Below are 14314 nucleotides of genomic sequence, written 5' to 3'. Positions count from 1 at the left end.
CTGGGGATGGCTGCAGGAAGTGGAAACAAGCTGCAGGGATCAGCTTGGTGACCTTTTCCGAAGTTTCTTTGAATCCTAGACTTCAGGGCTGCTCTGGGTTGCCATCATGGTTCTTGACATTCCTGCACATTTCCCAGAGTTCGTGCCTGAATTATGTTTAGTTGGATGTTGTTCATGTATAGAAAAGGTGCATTTTGGAATTGTATTTTTACCTAAGCATTGCATCTGCTGTCCTCCACTCTTTCTGTCTTTTATGGTTTACTGAACTGTTAACTCTTATGGTTACTGTTAACTTTTATGGTTTACTGAACTTTCTCTTCCCTGGATGTGAAGATGTAGTATCAACAACCTGCTGTTGCTATGTGATGAACTTGTTTAGCAATTCTTCTACTCAAACCCTGGATTTGTAGGGAATTGTGTGTTGAGGAGGGAAGTTCAGGGTGAATCTATTCATAGACTGGATGCCTGAGAAGTTTTCACTTGTTTTACTATCTTTTGTGGATTCAGAAGTATTTTAATTTTTTTATATATAGTGTTAGTTTGTCAGAAGAAAACATATTTCTTTAGCTTCCTTCATGATTGTGGGGGAGTTTTCAATTCAAGGATTCAGCAATATTTCTCTGTTATTCACTACTTTCTTGTTTGTAGTAAACCCCTAGAGCATTTGAAATGAAATCCTTCTTCCCTTAGTAGTGAGACTTCTCAAACAGTGTCCTCGTTAAACTGAGTGTTTAAACTTATAGTAAACTCTTCCTATTGCCAATGAAATTATTATGTCTGCTTAAAAGTACTTTTTTCTTTAATGTAAATGTTGCAATCTCTTCCTTCTATTTTTGCAAAATGATTCATAACCATGCAGAAAATAGATGTATCCAGATTGAAAATGTTACATGCCCTCCCACATATAACAATAAAATGTGTTTTGCTACTAAGATTGCAAATACTTCATTGATGTCTGCATATAATTAAATGTGTTAGATTTTTCTTTCCGGCTATACTTACTGGCAAATGTTTCCTGAATGCCAACAGCTGTTATTAGGAAAATGCCTCCCAGTCAACCTTCTACTTCTGCATACGTGGCTTTATATAAAGCTTAAAGACACATTGGCTTTTCTTGCTTGAGTAACACTTGGAGTGTTTAATGGACTAAAAGTTGTTTTGGGGTTTTTTTTGTTTTGTTTGGGGGTTTTTTTTGAAACAGTTGCATATAAAAAAGTTGGTTTTCTAGCAGGATAAATTGATTTTAAAATGAGACTTCAAACATGAAAACTTAGTCACATCTTTTATATGGTTTGTTAGGTAGGATATAAAGCATCTGTTCTAAACAGAGCTTGCACTAATTACGACAAAGTTACAGCACCTGAATGAACTGAAGAGTGGTTCTTTCACCAATATTGGTTATATTTCATGTGCTCTGTGCCTTGGGAATTCTATTTCCTTATATCCCCTGAGATTCTGGTCTGTCAGAAAAACCTTTGCAGTCCCAGCCTCCCATCTGTTGGTGCTGGTTATGGGGGCTGCCTCTCATGCTGTATGAGGTAATAAGAATGCAGCCACAGTCCCAGCAGGCTGGGTGTGCCTCAGTTTCGTGTGTGTTTGTGTGTGCTGTTTCTCCTCCCTCTTGTCGGGGTGTGTTATAAACAATCAACTCCTCTTCCCTCTCCACCAAGGTTCTCCTTCCCTTCTTCAGCAGCGTACAAAAATGTCAGCTCAGCAAGAACTGTTCATCTCAGTCACTTGGGCTGCTGCTGGTATCTCTGTTTTCCAGTGGGACCATTAGAAGCAGGTCATTTTTGTCCATGCTCAGGGATGGCTGGTGGAAGGCACTTGGGTGGTAGACATGTCACTACCTGGTGCATGCCAAAAGCATGTAAAGATGGGAGAGTGTTGTCTGCCTCAAGAAAGGAAGCAGATAGAGCTAGTGAATAGGTATAAACATTTACCAGGATCTCCTTTCCTTTCAGTGGTAGCTTTACACTTTATTTCCATTCTAACTCTTTGAAATATTTTGCTTCATCCTAAATGCTTTTCAATTCAGTTCCTTTAAGGGTAAGTCAAGGAAGGGACAATGATTGAACCAATTTAACCTGCTTTTTCTGCTTTCCTTTTTCAGGATTGCACAGTATATGAAACAGAGAACAAAATTCTTCATGTGGTGAGTACCATTTGGATTTCTCATAACCACATTTGTGTAGACCACATAGAATTTTAGATCTGTGTGTTTTGTGCTTTTCGTATGCAGTGCCAGTTTGATAACTAACTAGACTGGGTATGAATGAGTGAGTTTATGGAACTACTTGTGAGCAGGTCAGGAGCTTTGAAAGGGTTTGTGTTTGTCTGGCTCAGGCCCATCTGTTATTTGTAAACCATGATTAGAAGAGTGATGTGAGTTTTTTGAGAGAGAGATTGTTGCTAGGCTTCTATGAAATAATTTATGTTTGTTTTAGTGATATAGCTTAATTTATACAGCTTTATTCCTCATAGGAGCCAGGAGATAGCCTAATGATAGGAAAATTAATGCAATGTTTCCTTTTGAATTCTCAACATAAATACAATAGTTTCTTCCAACAATCTTTAGTGCTATTCATGGTAAATAAAGCAGATGAAAGTTATCAGGGCATCAGAAAACATGAAGAGTTTGAAAGGCTGGTGTTATAGAGTGTCAAAAGCTTGAGTAAACCTTGAGCTGCACCCAAATTTTAGGTATTAAATTGCATTTCAAGTTGTGACTGAGCTTTAGTGAGTATTAAGTTAACCCTCAGCTTGTTTCTAAAAGTTAGAAGTGAAGATAATCTCTTTAAGGGTGAGTAATGAGTTAGTTTAATTTATTTCGTGTTCAGGTATGTTTTGGTATCTTACTGTTCTTATTACCAGAGGTTTAGCCAGAAAATACTGCATTTCTTTAAGTGATCTTCCCAGTAAATGTTGAAATACTTCTTTTTTCTGTTATTCATTTTATTCATAGTGTACCTGTATGAAATGCTTGGCAGGCTGAATCCTGTAAGCTTTTGATGCTTTGGTTTCACAGTGATGTGGAATAAAAAGTCTCCTTGCATTTTTAAGTTTCACTGACATTTTTTCAGGTGTGAGACATAAAGAATTAGCAAATTTAGTGAGGCTGACATCATCATCTACACTAGGTCGGCCTCTGCCAGTATTTAAGTAATAAAATCTTTTATTACATAATCTTGGCAGAAGTTGAAGTGTTATGAGTTTGAAATCTATATAGATAGCCTGGTTTTCAAAGCATGCTTGCTGTCTGCTGTAAGAGCTGAGAGTTTTGAAATCTTCTGTATATATTGTATACCTTTTACAAATTGGCATAAAGGTTTGTAAAGGAAGCTGCCAGAATTTAGGGCTGTGGAAACATCACTTTATACAGTCATTAACAGACAGTTCCAAAGAAACTGAGAGGGGTTACTTCAGGATACATAAGTACACAAAATCAAGACAGGTTTCAAAAGTTATCTTACATCATTCAGACTCTTGTAGGTTTAATTCTTTAGTCTGCAGTAACTTCATGGTGGTCACGGGTGGACGTAGGTATAAGTGTACCTTCTGTGATCACTGCTCAAGCTTGAAAGGAAACATGAACACAAACAGAGCCTTGAATGTCTTAGTGAAGCTGTGGGTTAAAAATGACCTACAAGAATTAAACACAACTGTATGGATTACATGTAACTCAGAGCATTTCTGTCCATGGTGCATATAAGCTGATCAGTGGGATTTGATTGGTGAAAGGCTGACCAAAAGCAATTGGTAAAAGAGGTAAATCTGTGACTAAATAATTAAATTATGGCATTTGAGATCATAGTAGGCAAGATCCTCATCATATTTTCAGTTTGAAAGGTAGTTTTCCACATGTGCAGGTGAAAAGGTTGATGATAGAATTGGAATTGAAAGCAGTCACAATTCCCTCTAACCCTGTTCCTTGGAAGATAGAAAAAGGTGTCGTGAGTTTAGCCCATTAGACAATCTGAAGAGAGCAATCCAGCAGTGAAAATTAGTTTCTCTGATACAAAAAGAAGAGCAGTAAATTGTGGGAAAGGCACAGAAGGAACCTTGAGTGAGAAATACTGGGAAAAATAGGAAAGATTGAGGGGCCCAGATATTGTGGGAGAGAAAGTAAATTCTCTCTTTTTAAATTCCAAGATCACACCATTCCAAATCAATTTTCAGAGTCCGTTTCCCATCTGAAGTGACGTTTTAGCAGCATCCCATCCAGCTGCCTTTGAATGATCAGATACAAACATAGAATTGTGTTTGGTGAGCTGACTTAGATAAGAAGTTGAATTCAAACCTGAGGGCTCATCCCACGTAATTTCATGTAGCACTTTCTCTTCATGGCACAATGAAACAGGTTTCTCAGAAAAGTGAATAGAAATTGCTAACAGTCAATTAGCATTCTATGCAATTAGCATAAGGAAATCCTTATTGCAAGGTATTGTTCTTACTTAAGATTGAAGTCAAATTTTAAGAGATCCTCCTTACATAAGTAAAATAGAACTAGAGCTACAGAAATGGAAAAAGAAAAAAAGGACAGTTGTGTACTCTGACTTGTCAAGACACCAAGATTACTTACCACCTTAGGAGCAGACTGTTGGATCAAAGTAGTAGATTTTTGGCTTCTGGGTTGAATGTCTCCATTGTCCATGCAATGAAAAGGGTGGGTTTTTTTTGCTTCATGCTGTGGATCGAGGGCTGGAGCTCTGTAAGCACAGATCTCCTGTGGGGATGCTGCCCTCTTTCCCCTGGAGTGAGCCTGTGCCAAACTGGGGAGCAGAAGAACGCGTGGGTGCAGCGGGGATGTGAGACCATCCTCCACTGTTGAATTATGTACAAGGAAACCTCCAAAGTTACCCCATTGCTGAGTCTCCATGGCTTCCTCTACAGCATGGTGAAGTAGGAAAGATCCTCAAATAAATGACTGCTTGGTTTGCTTTAATTAGGCAGGCCAAAAAACAGTTCATATTCTAACAGCACTGATTTTTTTTTTTTTAAAGCAAATGAATGCTGCCTTTCCTTCAGAGGTGACAGTGTGGGTGTACATGTGGAGATTGCTGAATCACCTTGTCCACAGATAGCATGTTTCAGTGTCAATTAATGAATTCACATGTTAGCTTTTCAGGATTTGCTTTTAAGAAATGGTATTTTGTGGACACAGAACTCTATAGCTTCAGCTTACATTCAAAGAAGGCATATTTTTGCTTGCTCCAAGCAATTTGAGTTTCAAATGCTTTAAAAAAGCATTTTGATTGTCACTTACAGTATTGGGTTAGGCAGGAAACGAATCTGTGTCATTCATAAAATGTATTTAAAGGAAAGAGGTCTGATTGAATAATTACGAAGTTTTAAGATTAAATTACTTACTTGAACTTGTTTATTTCTTCTAAATGGGAGTTTCAAAGTGTGTCTGGGGAAAATGTCTTTTCTACAATTTTTTGTCCTAGAATTATAGGAGTGTTGAAAAAATTATTTAAAGACAACTATATTTCTTAAAGTTTTGGGGTTTTTTTCTGTGACTTCATTCTCAAAAACACTTGGTTTCTGTGGTACAAGAAGCATAAAACCACAGAGGACTAGTGTGTTGGGTTTTGCTCATTAAAATTTGGAAATATTCCTGAATAAAGAGAAATGCTTTGCATTTCTGCCGCTTCATTTCTCAGCATATTTTTTCCAGGGTAGCTTTTACTAAGTCAGCAATGTAATAAATAGTTAAATAATACTACTAATAATTTATTGATATAAACAGAAATGAAATAGCATTAGAAAATAATACAGAAGTAGGTGGCAGAAAAAAAATAATTTTTTTAATACCTTGAAGAACAGGTTTAGTAATACACAGGGCCTAAATAGGGACGGATAAGCCATAGGTGTGGTGCTGGCTTCAAAATTGAAAATTATCATGCTCTTGCTAGTTCATGCTTAGAATCTTTATATTGATTTAACTTGAAGTGATAAAGTATTTAGAAATTTGTTGAACTTAAAAGGCTATCATTTTATATCTGCTTATTTGGGGAATTATATGTTAATCCTTGCAGTTAATTCTGACTGTAGTTTTAAAATACTTGAAGAATAATTCATTGATTCCATCCAGCTGTTCAAGGCTGTATTTGATGGAAATAGCCAGTTCAGATTAATCCATGTGAAGCAGTAGAGTATTAAAAGGAGAGCAAAGCTGGAAGAACTAATTATAGAAAGTAGAAGCCAGGCAACAGTCAGATTAACAATAAGTTTTAACTGAAAAATTTTAATAATTTTTCTTTTAACTTTGTTATTTTAACTCTATAAGAAAAAAAAGACTTTTTTCTTAGGAATTTCCCTTTTTAAAAATTAGGTTGTATTTCCTGCAAACAGAAAATGCTTTTTTTTTTTTAGTTGGAAAACTGTAGAAAGAGATCTGCCGAGGGAAGCTAATACTCAGAAGTTTTTCAAAAGCGAATGAGCTATGTAAATTTAATAAAGAGTTACTAAATTGAAAAAAAGAAAACATCAGAATGTTCTCTTTTTCCAAGAGCCTTTTGAAACCACAGTGATGATAATTTTCTCCTGCCCACTATATTTGAATATTTGTTAGAGAAGCATAATAGACTAAAAATACATTGTCAAAGGTATCATTTTATAGTCTAAAAAAAAAAAATGTAACCACTTTCTGCCTTTCAGGAGTCTTTACCTTGTAAATTGAACTGAACAAGCTTCAGTTGATTAGAAGCTTATCTTTTTGCAGCCAAAAGCAGATGTAGTTCACTGTTTAAACTTCATGTATGCACCAGTGCATGTTCAGGCCCACTTGGTTTTAAGACTGCTGAAGTTATTGATGTTTTCTGTACAATATAACAATTGTTTTGGACTAAAATTAATTGGCTGATAATTATTTGGTCTGGCTTAAGTTAATTAATTAGACTTCATTCATCTTGGACAGCTGTCACTAAGTAAACTAACAGACTAAGCTTAACATTTCCCAGACATTTTATCTTACTGTTAGTCTTGAAAATCCATATGATCTCCTGGTATTCTGTTCCTCACTCCAGTGCCAGAGGTGAGGGTGCTGATGAGGGAGGCTGGTGCTCCTCTTCTCCTCAGTCCTGGGAGTTGCAAATACCTGGCAAGACAGATTTTCACTTGGCTGCTAGCCTGGGTAAAAGGAAGGACAGGGACAAACCTCAGTCTGTATTCTTGACCAGAAATGCTTGGTGACCCTAGAGCTGTCTGGGCTGAACAGACAGTGGGTGGACAGGTTGAGGAAAGGCCCCTGGGCTGTGTCCATAGGTACCTCACTCGAATGCAGAGCACAGACATTTTCCCAGCACAAACTGAAGTAGCCACAGAGAATCGAAGCAGATACAAATCTAATTCAGTCACCTTTAGCTCCCCATCCCCCTGGCTGAAAAAAGGAGCAATTGTGGAAAAGCTGTTAGAAATTGGTACCTTACAGTCCAAAAATACAGGTGGAAATTAAGTATTATCTGTCATTCTTCATGCTCTGAGGCATAAAGAAGTTGACTACTGAGGGAAAAATAATGTTTGCCTTTGAATTTCTACCAAACAACAAGGTGCTGTGTGGTGATATTTTTTGTTCTTCTTTGAATCATTCAGCTTTGCACATAAAGACTGTGGTGTAGTTTCAATCTGCAATTATAGGTGTGTCATTTGAATAGAGAGGAGAATTTTTTACTGAAGTGCAGTGATGAGTTACTGCAAAAGAGAACTAAAATCATTGCTTTAAGGCTCATAGTGAGAACAGGGACCATGTGACAAAAGGAGAAAATGTAATTATCTGTTGGTTTCTTTCAGTTAATCTTTTGTAACTTGCTTTTTTTTTTGGCCTGGACCAATCCTTCCCTGTGTGCAGATACCTTGCACACTGGGAGCTGAGTGCAGCTTGAAAAAGGCTGGGGATTTTTAATGCCTGCTGTTTTTTGTGGGAGCAATTGGATCTTCAGCTTCCTGTGTGTCTTACTGTAACTAATACTGCATTGCTGCGGGCAATCAACACTTAGAAAGGATAAAGGATCCTGATCTCATTAACAGTGTTTTCATAATCAGAGGTATAGTTTTACACAGCCTCCAAAGGTAGTGACAATTTGAGAGGAAAGGTGACTACCATCTGATCTTAGTGGAACTAAAATACATGTCTGTGATACAGATTGTCCTGAATAATTCTGCTGAGAAATAATGAGTTCAGAAATCGTTAGGAACAAAATGAGCAGAAGAAATGCAATGTTTGAGTGCTTTGCCATGTGGCAACATCTTTGCCATGGAAGGCCCTAATTCACTGAATGGGTCCAAGGTCTTTTTCCATATGGATGCCTGAAGGGGAGGAAGCACCTTCCTGGTCACCAGTCGTTTGTACGCCGATTTACGCTGATTAGCATGTTATTAACATGAACTGTGATTGAGAGATTCCTGAGAGTAAAGGCAAGGAAAAAGGCATCATTTTTCCTCTGTCAGCCTTTGGGCATGTTTCCAGTGAGGACCTACATACCTCCCTTTGCAGTGGGCTGTGTAAGTGTGTGCTCCTTGCTGTCCTGGCTCTCTATGGACAAGTTCAGAGTTAATGAAATTTGTCTTCACAGAATTCACAGAATCAGTAGGTTGGAAGGGACCTTAAAGATCATCAAGTCCAACCCATGCCCTAAACCATGGCACTGAGTGCCATATCCAGTCTTTTTTTAAACACATTCAGGGATGGTGACTGCACCACCTCCCCTAGCAGGCCATTCTAGTACTTCTTCACTCTTTCCTTGAAAAATTGTTCCTAATATCCAACCTGTATGTCCTTTAAGGCAGCTTGAGACTGAAACATACACCAAATAGATACGTGATCCTACTTACAGTTCAGCTCTTTAACCAAGTAATATTTAATGAAAATATTTAAATTTATAATAGTTTATAAGGATAATGTTCTGCATTATCCCAGTAATTAATTAATGTTGGACTGCAGTGGGAATATCTAAGAAAGCTGTGAGACCTAAAAGACAATAGTCTTTTAGAAATGCATGGAAGCATATGGCAGATTTTTTTATTCTAGCAACTTGGTGATTTTGGCACCCAGTATTCCCAGAGCTCCCCTTGAAGAATATTAACACCACGTTGTTTTATGATTGCAGTCAATTAACTGTACTGGAATGCTGATCATCATAGGCATTGCTGTATAGACTGTCTGTACACCTCTCATGGGGGGCAGAGGTGCAGCTGCTCCACGGGGCTGTTTAATGCATTTCAGCTTAGGCTTCTGCTCCATGCCACATCCTGGACTTGCCCAACTCCTCTCCTTTCCCCATCATCTGTCAAGGCAGCTGGGAACACGTTTCTTAATGAGAACCACATCTGTGAAATGTCTTACCTTGTCTTAGGTGGAAGGAACACTCCTTTTCTGTGTGTTTTGGCATCTCTCTGCAATGCAACAGTTGAAAATTGGAGAAAAAAATTAATTCACTATAAACAGAAGTTTCTCTGAAATTGCTAAGAACTCCATTCATCTAAGTGGTATAGAGGAGATTAATAGGAAGAATAGGTGAACGAATACAAGTCTAAACAGCTATGAAAAACTCCATTTTCATCTGCAGAGAATAATTTATATAGTGAGTCTCTTCACTTTGCAGAAATAGCTGAGTGCTCTGTAATTTTTAAGCCATTTTTCAATAATTGTCAGTGCCATTCCAAGATGGAAGTAGAAATAACATGCCAACAGTGTATTTAAAAACACGAATTAACAGAAATCTAAGCTTTCATTTTTATTATGTAGTTTGATATAATTTTACCCTTTAAAAATGTCTGCTCAATGCAATTTTCATGTGTCCAAAAGCCATTAAAGAAGCCCAAATTTCAATAAAGTTCACTTTTTCACTTTTTTTGTACTTCAGGTAAAGCACAAACCATTCTTAACCACATTTTATGTATTTCTTGATGTCCTCTGTTCAGTAACGATTCTACATCATGAAAAAGTAGGAGGGTGGTGTATGTGACTATGGTTGAAGGTAGAATTTTTTCTGGAAGAAGGTCATGTTGGTAATATAAATTTTGTTATATTTTCCATTTGATTCTGATTTTCTTATTCATCCTGAAATATTATTGCTCAATAACATAAGCAATTTTTACATAAGCCTAAAGTTTCAACTTTTTAAAAATACTTTAAAGAGGAGAAGACTGCACTGGTCTGTAACAGAATTAAGATGTCACTGTCAGTGATTGGGTTTTTGGGGTATTTGTTTTGTTTTTTTCAGGTTTTTTTTCTTTGGTTTTTCTTTTTTCTTTTTTTTTTTTTTTTTTGTTTCTTTGTTTTAGTTTTTTCCTTTTTACATAAGGTATTTGTAGCTTGCAATTTGGAATTATAATGATGATTTGGCAGGAGGTTATATCCGGTTTTACATTATGTTTCCATAGCAGATTTGTTGCAGATTTTTTTACTGTAAGAACTATACTTTGGAATTTTGGAAGATTGATTGGAGCAACTGTTGTGTGCAGTTGTGTTTCCGTCATTTGAGGAGACTGGTTAGCTTTCATCTTCAGAATTTCAGAGGAGTTAAGCTGGTTCTTAATTGCTTTTGGAAATGTCCACAGTTTTGGGACCAGAAGAATCTCCTAATCCCTGAATTTGCTGACAAAAGCCGCATTGGAAATCTGTATAGAGAAACCATTTAAAGTTGCTGAAAGGGGATTTCCTGGGAAACATTGAAACTCTCAAAAATCACTTTCTTACAGAGAATGATAGGAAAGCCTCACTGCTTTCCTGCTTCTGAGAAGAGGTTGTTCAGGGAGTGAGAGATCAGGAGATAAAACAGGACCAATTTCACAGTCTCAGCCCTTTTAGAATTTTTTTCTGTCTTGCTGCAGAGGCTGCCAACAATAACTGGTTTAAGAGTTATCTCATTGTAAAGTGGTGTTTTATTGTCATCTTCATTTCTGCAATAGTAAATCACAGTTTGGCAGCTGTAGAACACAGGAAGCACAGTCCAAAGACAGTGTCTTTTATCAGTATAGAATCAGCTTCAGAGTTAATGGGAGTTACCTATCATCATCAAGAGCCTGATTTTTATCTGTGCTGAGCAGCTGCATATTCAATGGAAATTAGTGGGCTTTGAGACACTTACTGTCTTTGCATAAGATGTGGGTAGGGTGGGGTTTGGGGCTCACCACACATTCCCTCTGTGCCTGAGCAGGGCATCTATTCCTGACAGTGCGTGGGAGCCCCTCTGTCTCTGCTGAGATACAGAAGCATTGACCTCCTGTTCTTCCCTGGTCTGGTGCTGTTAGTTCAGGGTCATCACAGATTTTGCATTTTGTATTGTATTGCTGCCTGAGGCCTTTCCCCCTCTGCCTTGTATGTACCTGGAAAATATGGTGATTTCACCTGTGTATTGACATTCAAATAGTTAGCAAATGGTATGCTTATTGTGACTTTTTCTTTTCTTTTTTCTTTCCTAGTGTAAAACTCTCTCTGGCGTCTGTGATCACATTATCTCGCTCTCTTCTGATCCTCTGGTTTCCCAGTCTGCCCATCTCGAGGTGATCCAGCTTACAAACATCAAGCCAAGTGAAGGGCTGGTAAGAAGTACGCAGTTAATCACACCCATCATCCAGGATGAGAAAGTGATGGCTTTTGAATAAGTTGTATGTATGAAAATGAATAGGACATTTTAGCCTTTGCTGTTTTAAAGTTTGAAAATAGTTTGATTCCTCATGCTAGTTTGGTTTCTCATGCAGCTGGGCCAACAGGAAGGGATTTTGTAAAGCTGACTGAAGTATGCAGAGTTTAGTGAACAGGGAGAAATGAGTAAGAAATTCTTGCCATTTATACCAGCTTCTGAAAAATGGTTCAGATTGTTCTAGGATGTTGAAGTCAGAAGGGACTTAAATTACTGAGATCAACTCAAGCAAGAAGTTTGCGTGGGCTTATGCACAAAACCTGTCAGATTCTGGAAAATGTTTCATAGTATCTTGGGGATACAAAGCTATTTTATAAGTTATTCCAGGGCTTCATAAGCACTGCTGATAAGTAACTCATCGAATTTTACTGCAAGAATTCTGCATTCTTAATCAGGTGCTTGTGAAGGCTCTTAATGCAGCCATCCTGTGTTTGTTGTTCAAGAGCTGACCATTGATCTCTTGTTTACTCAAGTATCCAACACCTGCTGCATGGAAAAAGCCAACACTGGTAACAATTCCAGATATATGACTTTACATCATTAATATCTGTTCCCATCATTTTTGGAGGTAAAAAAGAAGGTGTTCAGAATACAGTTTAAAATTTTTTGGTCTAGAGAAATAGCTTTTGCAACTTCTGCCCAAGCTTATTCTCATTCCTTATTCTTGAATAGTCTTGAAGGAGGACTGCCATACTCTTCACATCAGGGTTTTGAACTTGTCTGGTTGTTGTAGTTTTGGAGAATCTTTTGGTTTGTGGGTGGTTGGTTGTTGCTGGGTTTTGGATTGATTTGTTTTTCTTGGAAAAGTTGGTATGCCAGGTTATTTTGAGCAACTGTACTCTTAAATTAATTTTCCATTCTTTTGGAAAATTGCAATTAAAATATGAGAAAAACCCCAAAAGCTTGGATGAGTAAATACGGTCCCATCCTTTGTTTTAGTCTGCAGTTTGTTTTCCCTTCCTCTTCTGGCTTTCTTTTTTATCTCTGAATCCATTTTAAACTTGTCCTTGAGGGTTTCAGCTTCTCATGGATTCTTTGCTCCCTCTCTTTCCCTCCCTTTCCCCTGTAATTTTAACTCTTCCACCACTGCGGTCAACCTTTTGAAACCCTTTCTTCTATTGTAATAAGAATCTTCTTTCTCTTGGTCACCTTTTTATGAGTGCTGTCCATTTTAATCTGAACTTGATTTTTTTTTTCTTTGTCTTGTGACTGTTTTTTATTTTTTTTTCTTTTTTCCCACTTCCTTTAAGTCTTCGTGTAGGTTGGTATGAACTCCCAGGGACTGGGAAATGTTGAATGGTATTTTTGTAACTAAGAGTGTGTTTCATGGGTCTGTTCCTGCTGGGTAGCTGATGAGAGAATCTCTTTCCCTCTCTGTGCCTCTGTTTTATACCCTCTGTCTGTCTTGTCTGTTTAAACTGGAAGCTCTTCAAGGCAGGGCTTTTTCTTTTTATGTATTTGTGAACCAGTTTAGCAGGGTCTTGATGTCATTGTCATAAAAAATAATTATATGTATTTTTTAACAAAGGAAAATAGGAACCATGCAGTATACAAGCTTTAGAAGGATACAATGCCGTTTTGACACAGTCATGTTTTTTTCCCCTCATCCTTGCCTGCATGCCACTATTGTGTTGCCTGGGCATTGTGCCTCTCCTGTAGATTGTGAGCTCCCAGAGCAGGCACCAAGGATGTGGATTCACCCCAGGAGAGTGAAAATCATCCCCTTCCCTTCGGAACCGTGCCAGTCTGGCCAACAGATCACCTGTGCCATGTGCTTCTTGGTGATTTATGTGATTTTGGGTTCTTGGGCTTCTGTTTACTTTTTAAACTAATACCTGCCCCACTGAGTGCTGAGGGTGTCAGTTTAAGAACTGATGGTGGAGCTTGGAGTTGTGAATATATTCTGCACATCAGAAATGCTGGGATAAGTGTGGAGCTCAATTATTTCTGGACCTTCTTCCAGGATTTGTGCAATGCTGGAGGTGGAAAAATGGTTTATTGTCAACTCTCCTGTAGATTTCTGACCCACATGACAGTTCTGTGCTGGCTTTACCAATCACTAAATAAAATGTTGTATAAAAATGGAAGGACTTCAGGCAGAAGAAAAAAGAAAAGGATGGCTGCTAGCTGGGAAGATTTTTTGTCACCTATCATAAAGAGAATATCTACCATCTGAAATTCAATAGCTAAGAAGCTAAAGTAAATCTGGGAGAGAAAAAGCAAAGGACATGAGAAGGAAATTAAAAGGTTGGAAAACAATGCAGTTTCCCTAAACTCATGGTAAATATATGATGGAATTAAGAAAATGCTTGAAGCTTTTACAACTTAAAGAAGATTGGTATGATCAGGATATTTTAATCAGCACAAATAGTTTCTTCACTGTGTTTGGTCTTTTTATGTGGAAACGTAAGTATTTGTCAGAGGTAAATGTAAATTTTCAGCCTAATACCTGAATGTGGAAGCAACAAGTAAATGTGTTATCATGTCTCATAGATATTAAAACTAGCTAACATCTAGGACTAAATAACCTTTCAAACAACTAAACCTGTCAAGCAGAAGATGCTGTTAGGGTGTGATGTAGAGAACCTCTTGTGTACTGGATAAAGAAATGTTATGGGTGGGGTTTGGTATTGGTGTTCTTGTTTGGTTTTTTTTTTTTTTCTTTT

General features: G+C 37.6%; 1 protein-coding gene across 8 annotated transcripts in view; it reads left to right on the top strand.

Annotated features, from left to right (window-relative positions):
- Window positions 1-14314, top strand: part of CNKSR2 (connector enhancer of kinase suppressor of Ras 2) — a 205561-nt gene that overhangs the window by 72344 nt on the left and 118903 nt on the right. For all 8 annotated transcript variants that reach the window (XM_064407495.1, XM_064407493.1, XM_064407492.1 and 5 more), the window contains exons 5-6: window positions 2114-2155; window positions 11428-11547. In XM_064407495.1, coding sequence (XP_064263565.1) covers window positions 2114-2155; window positions 11428-11547 — 162 coding nt within the window. The remainder of the gene's footprint in view (window positions 1-2113; window positions 2156-11427; window positions 11548-14314) is intronic.

Source organism: Passer domesticus, chromosome 2 (genome assembly GCF_036417665.1).
Source record: "Passer domesticus isolate bPasDom1 chromosome 2, bPasDom1.hap1, whole genome shotgun sequence".
Lineage (NCBI taxonomy): Eukaryota > Metazoa > Chordata > Aves > Passeriformes > Passeridae > Passer > Passer domesticus.
The sequence above is the reverse complement of the archived record's forward strand: the minus strand, read 5'-3'. Positions and strand labels throughout refer to the sequence as shown.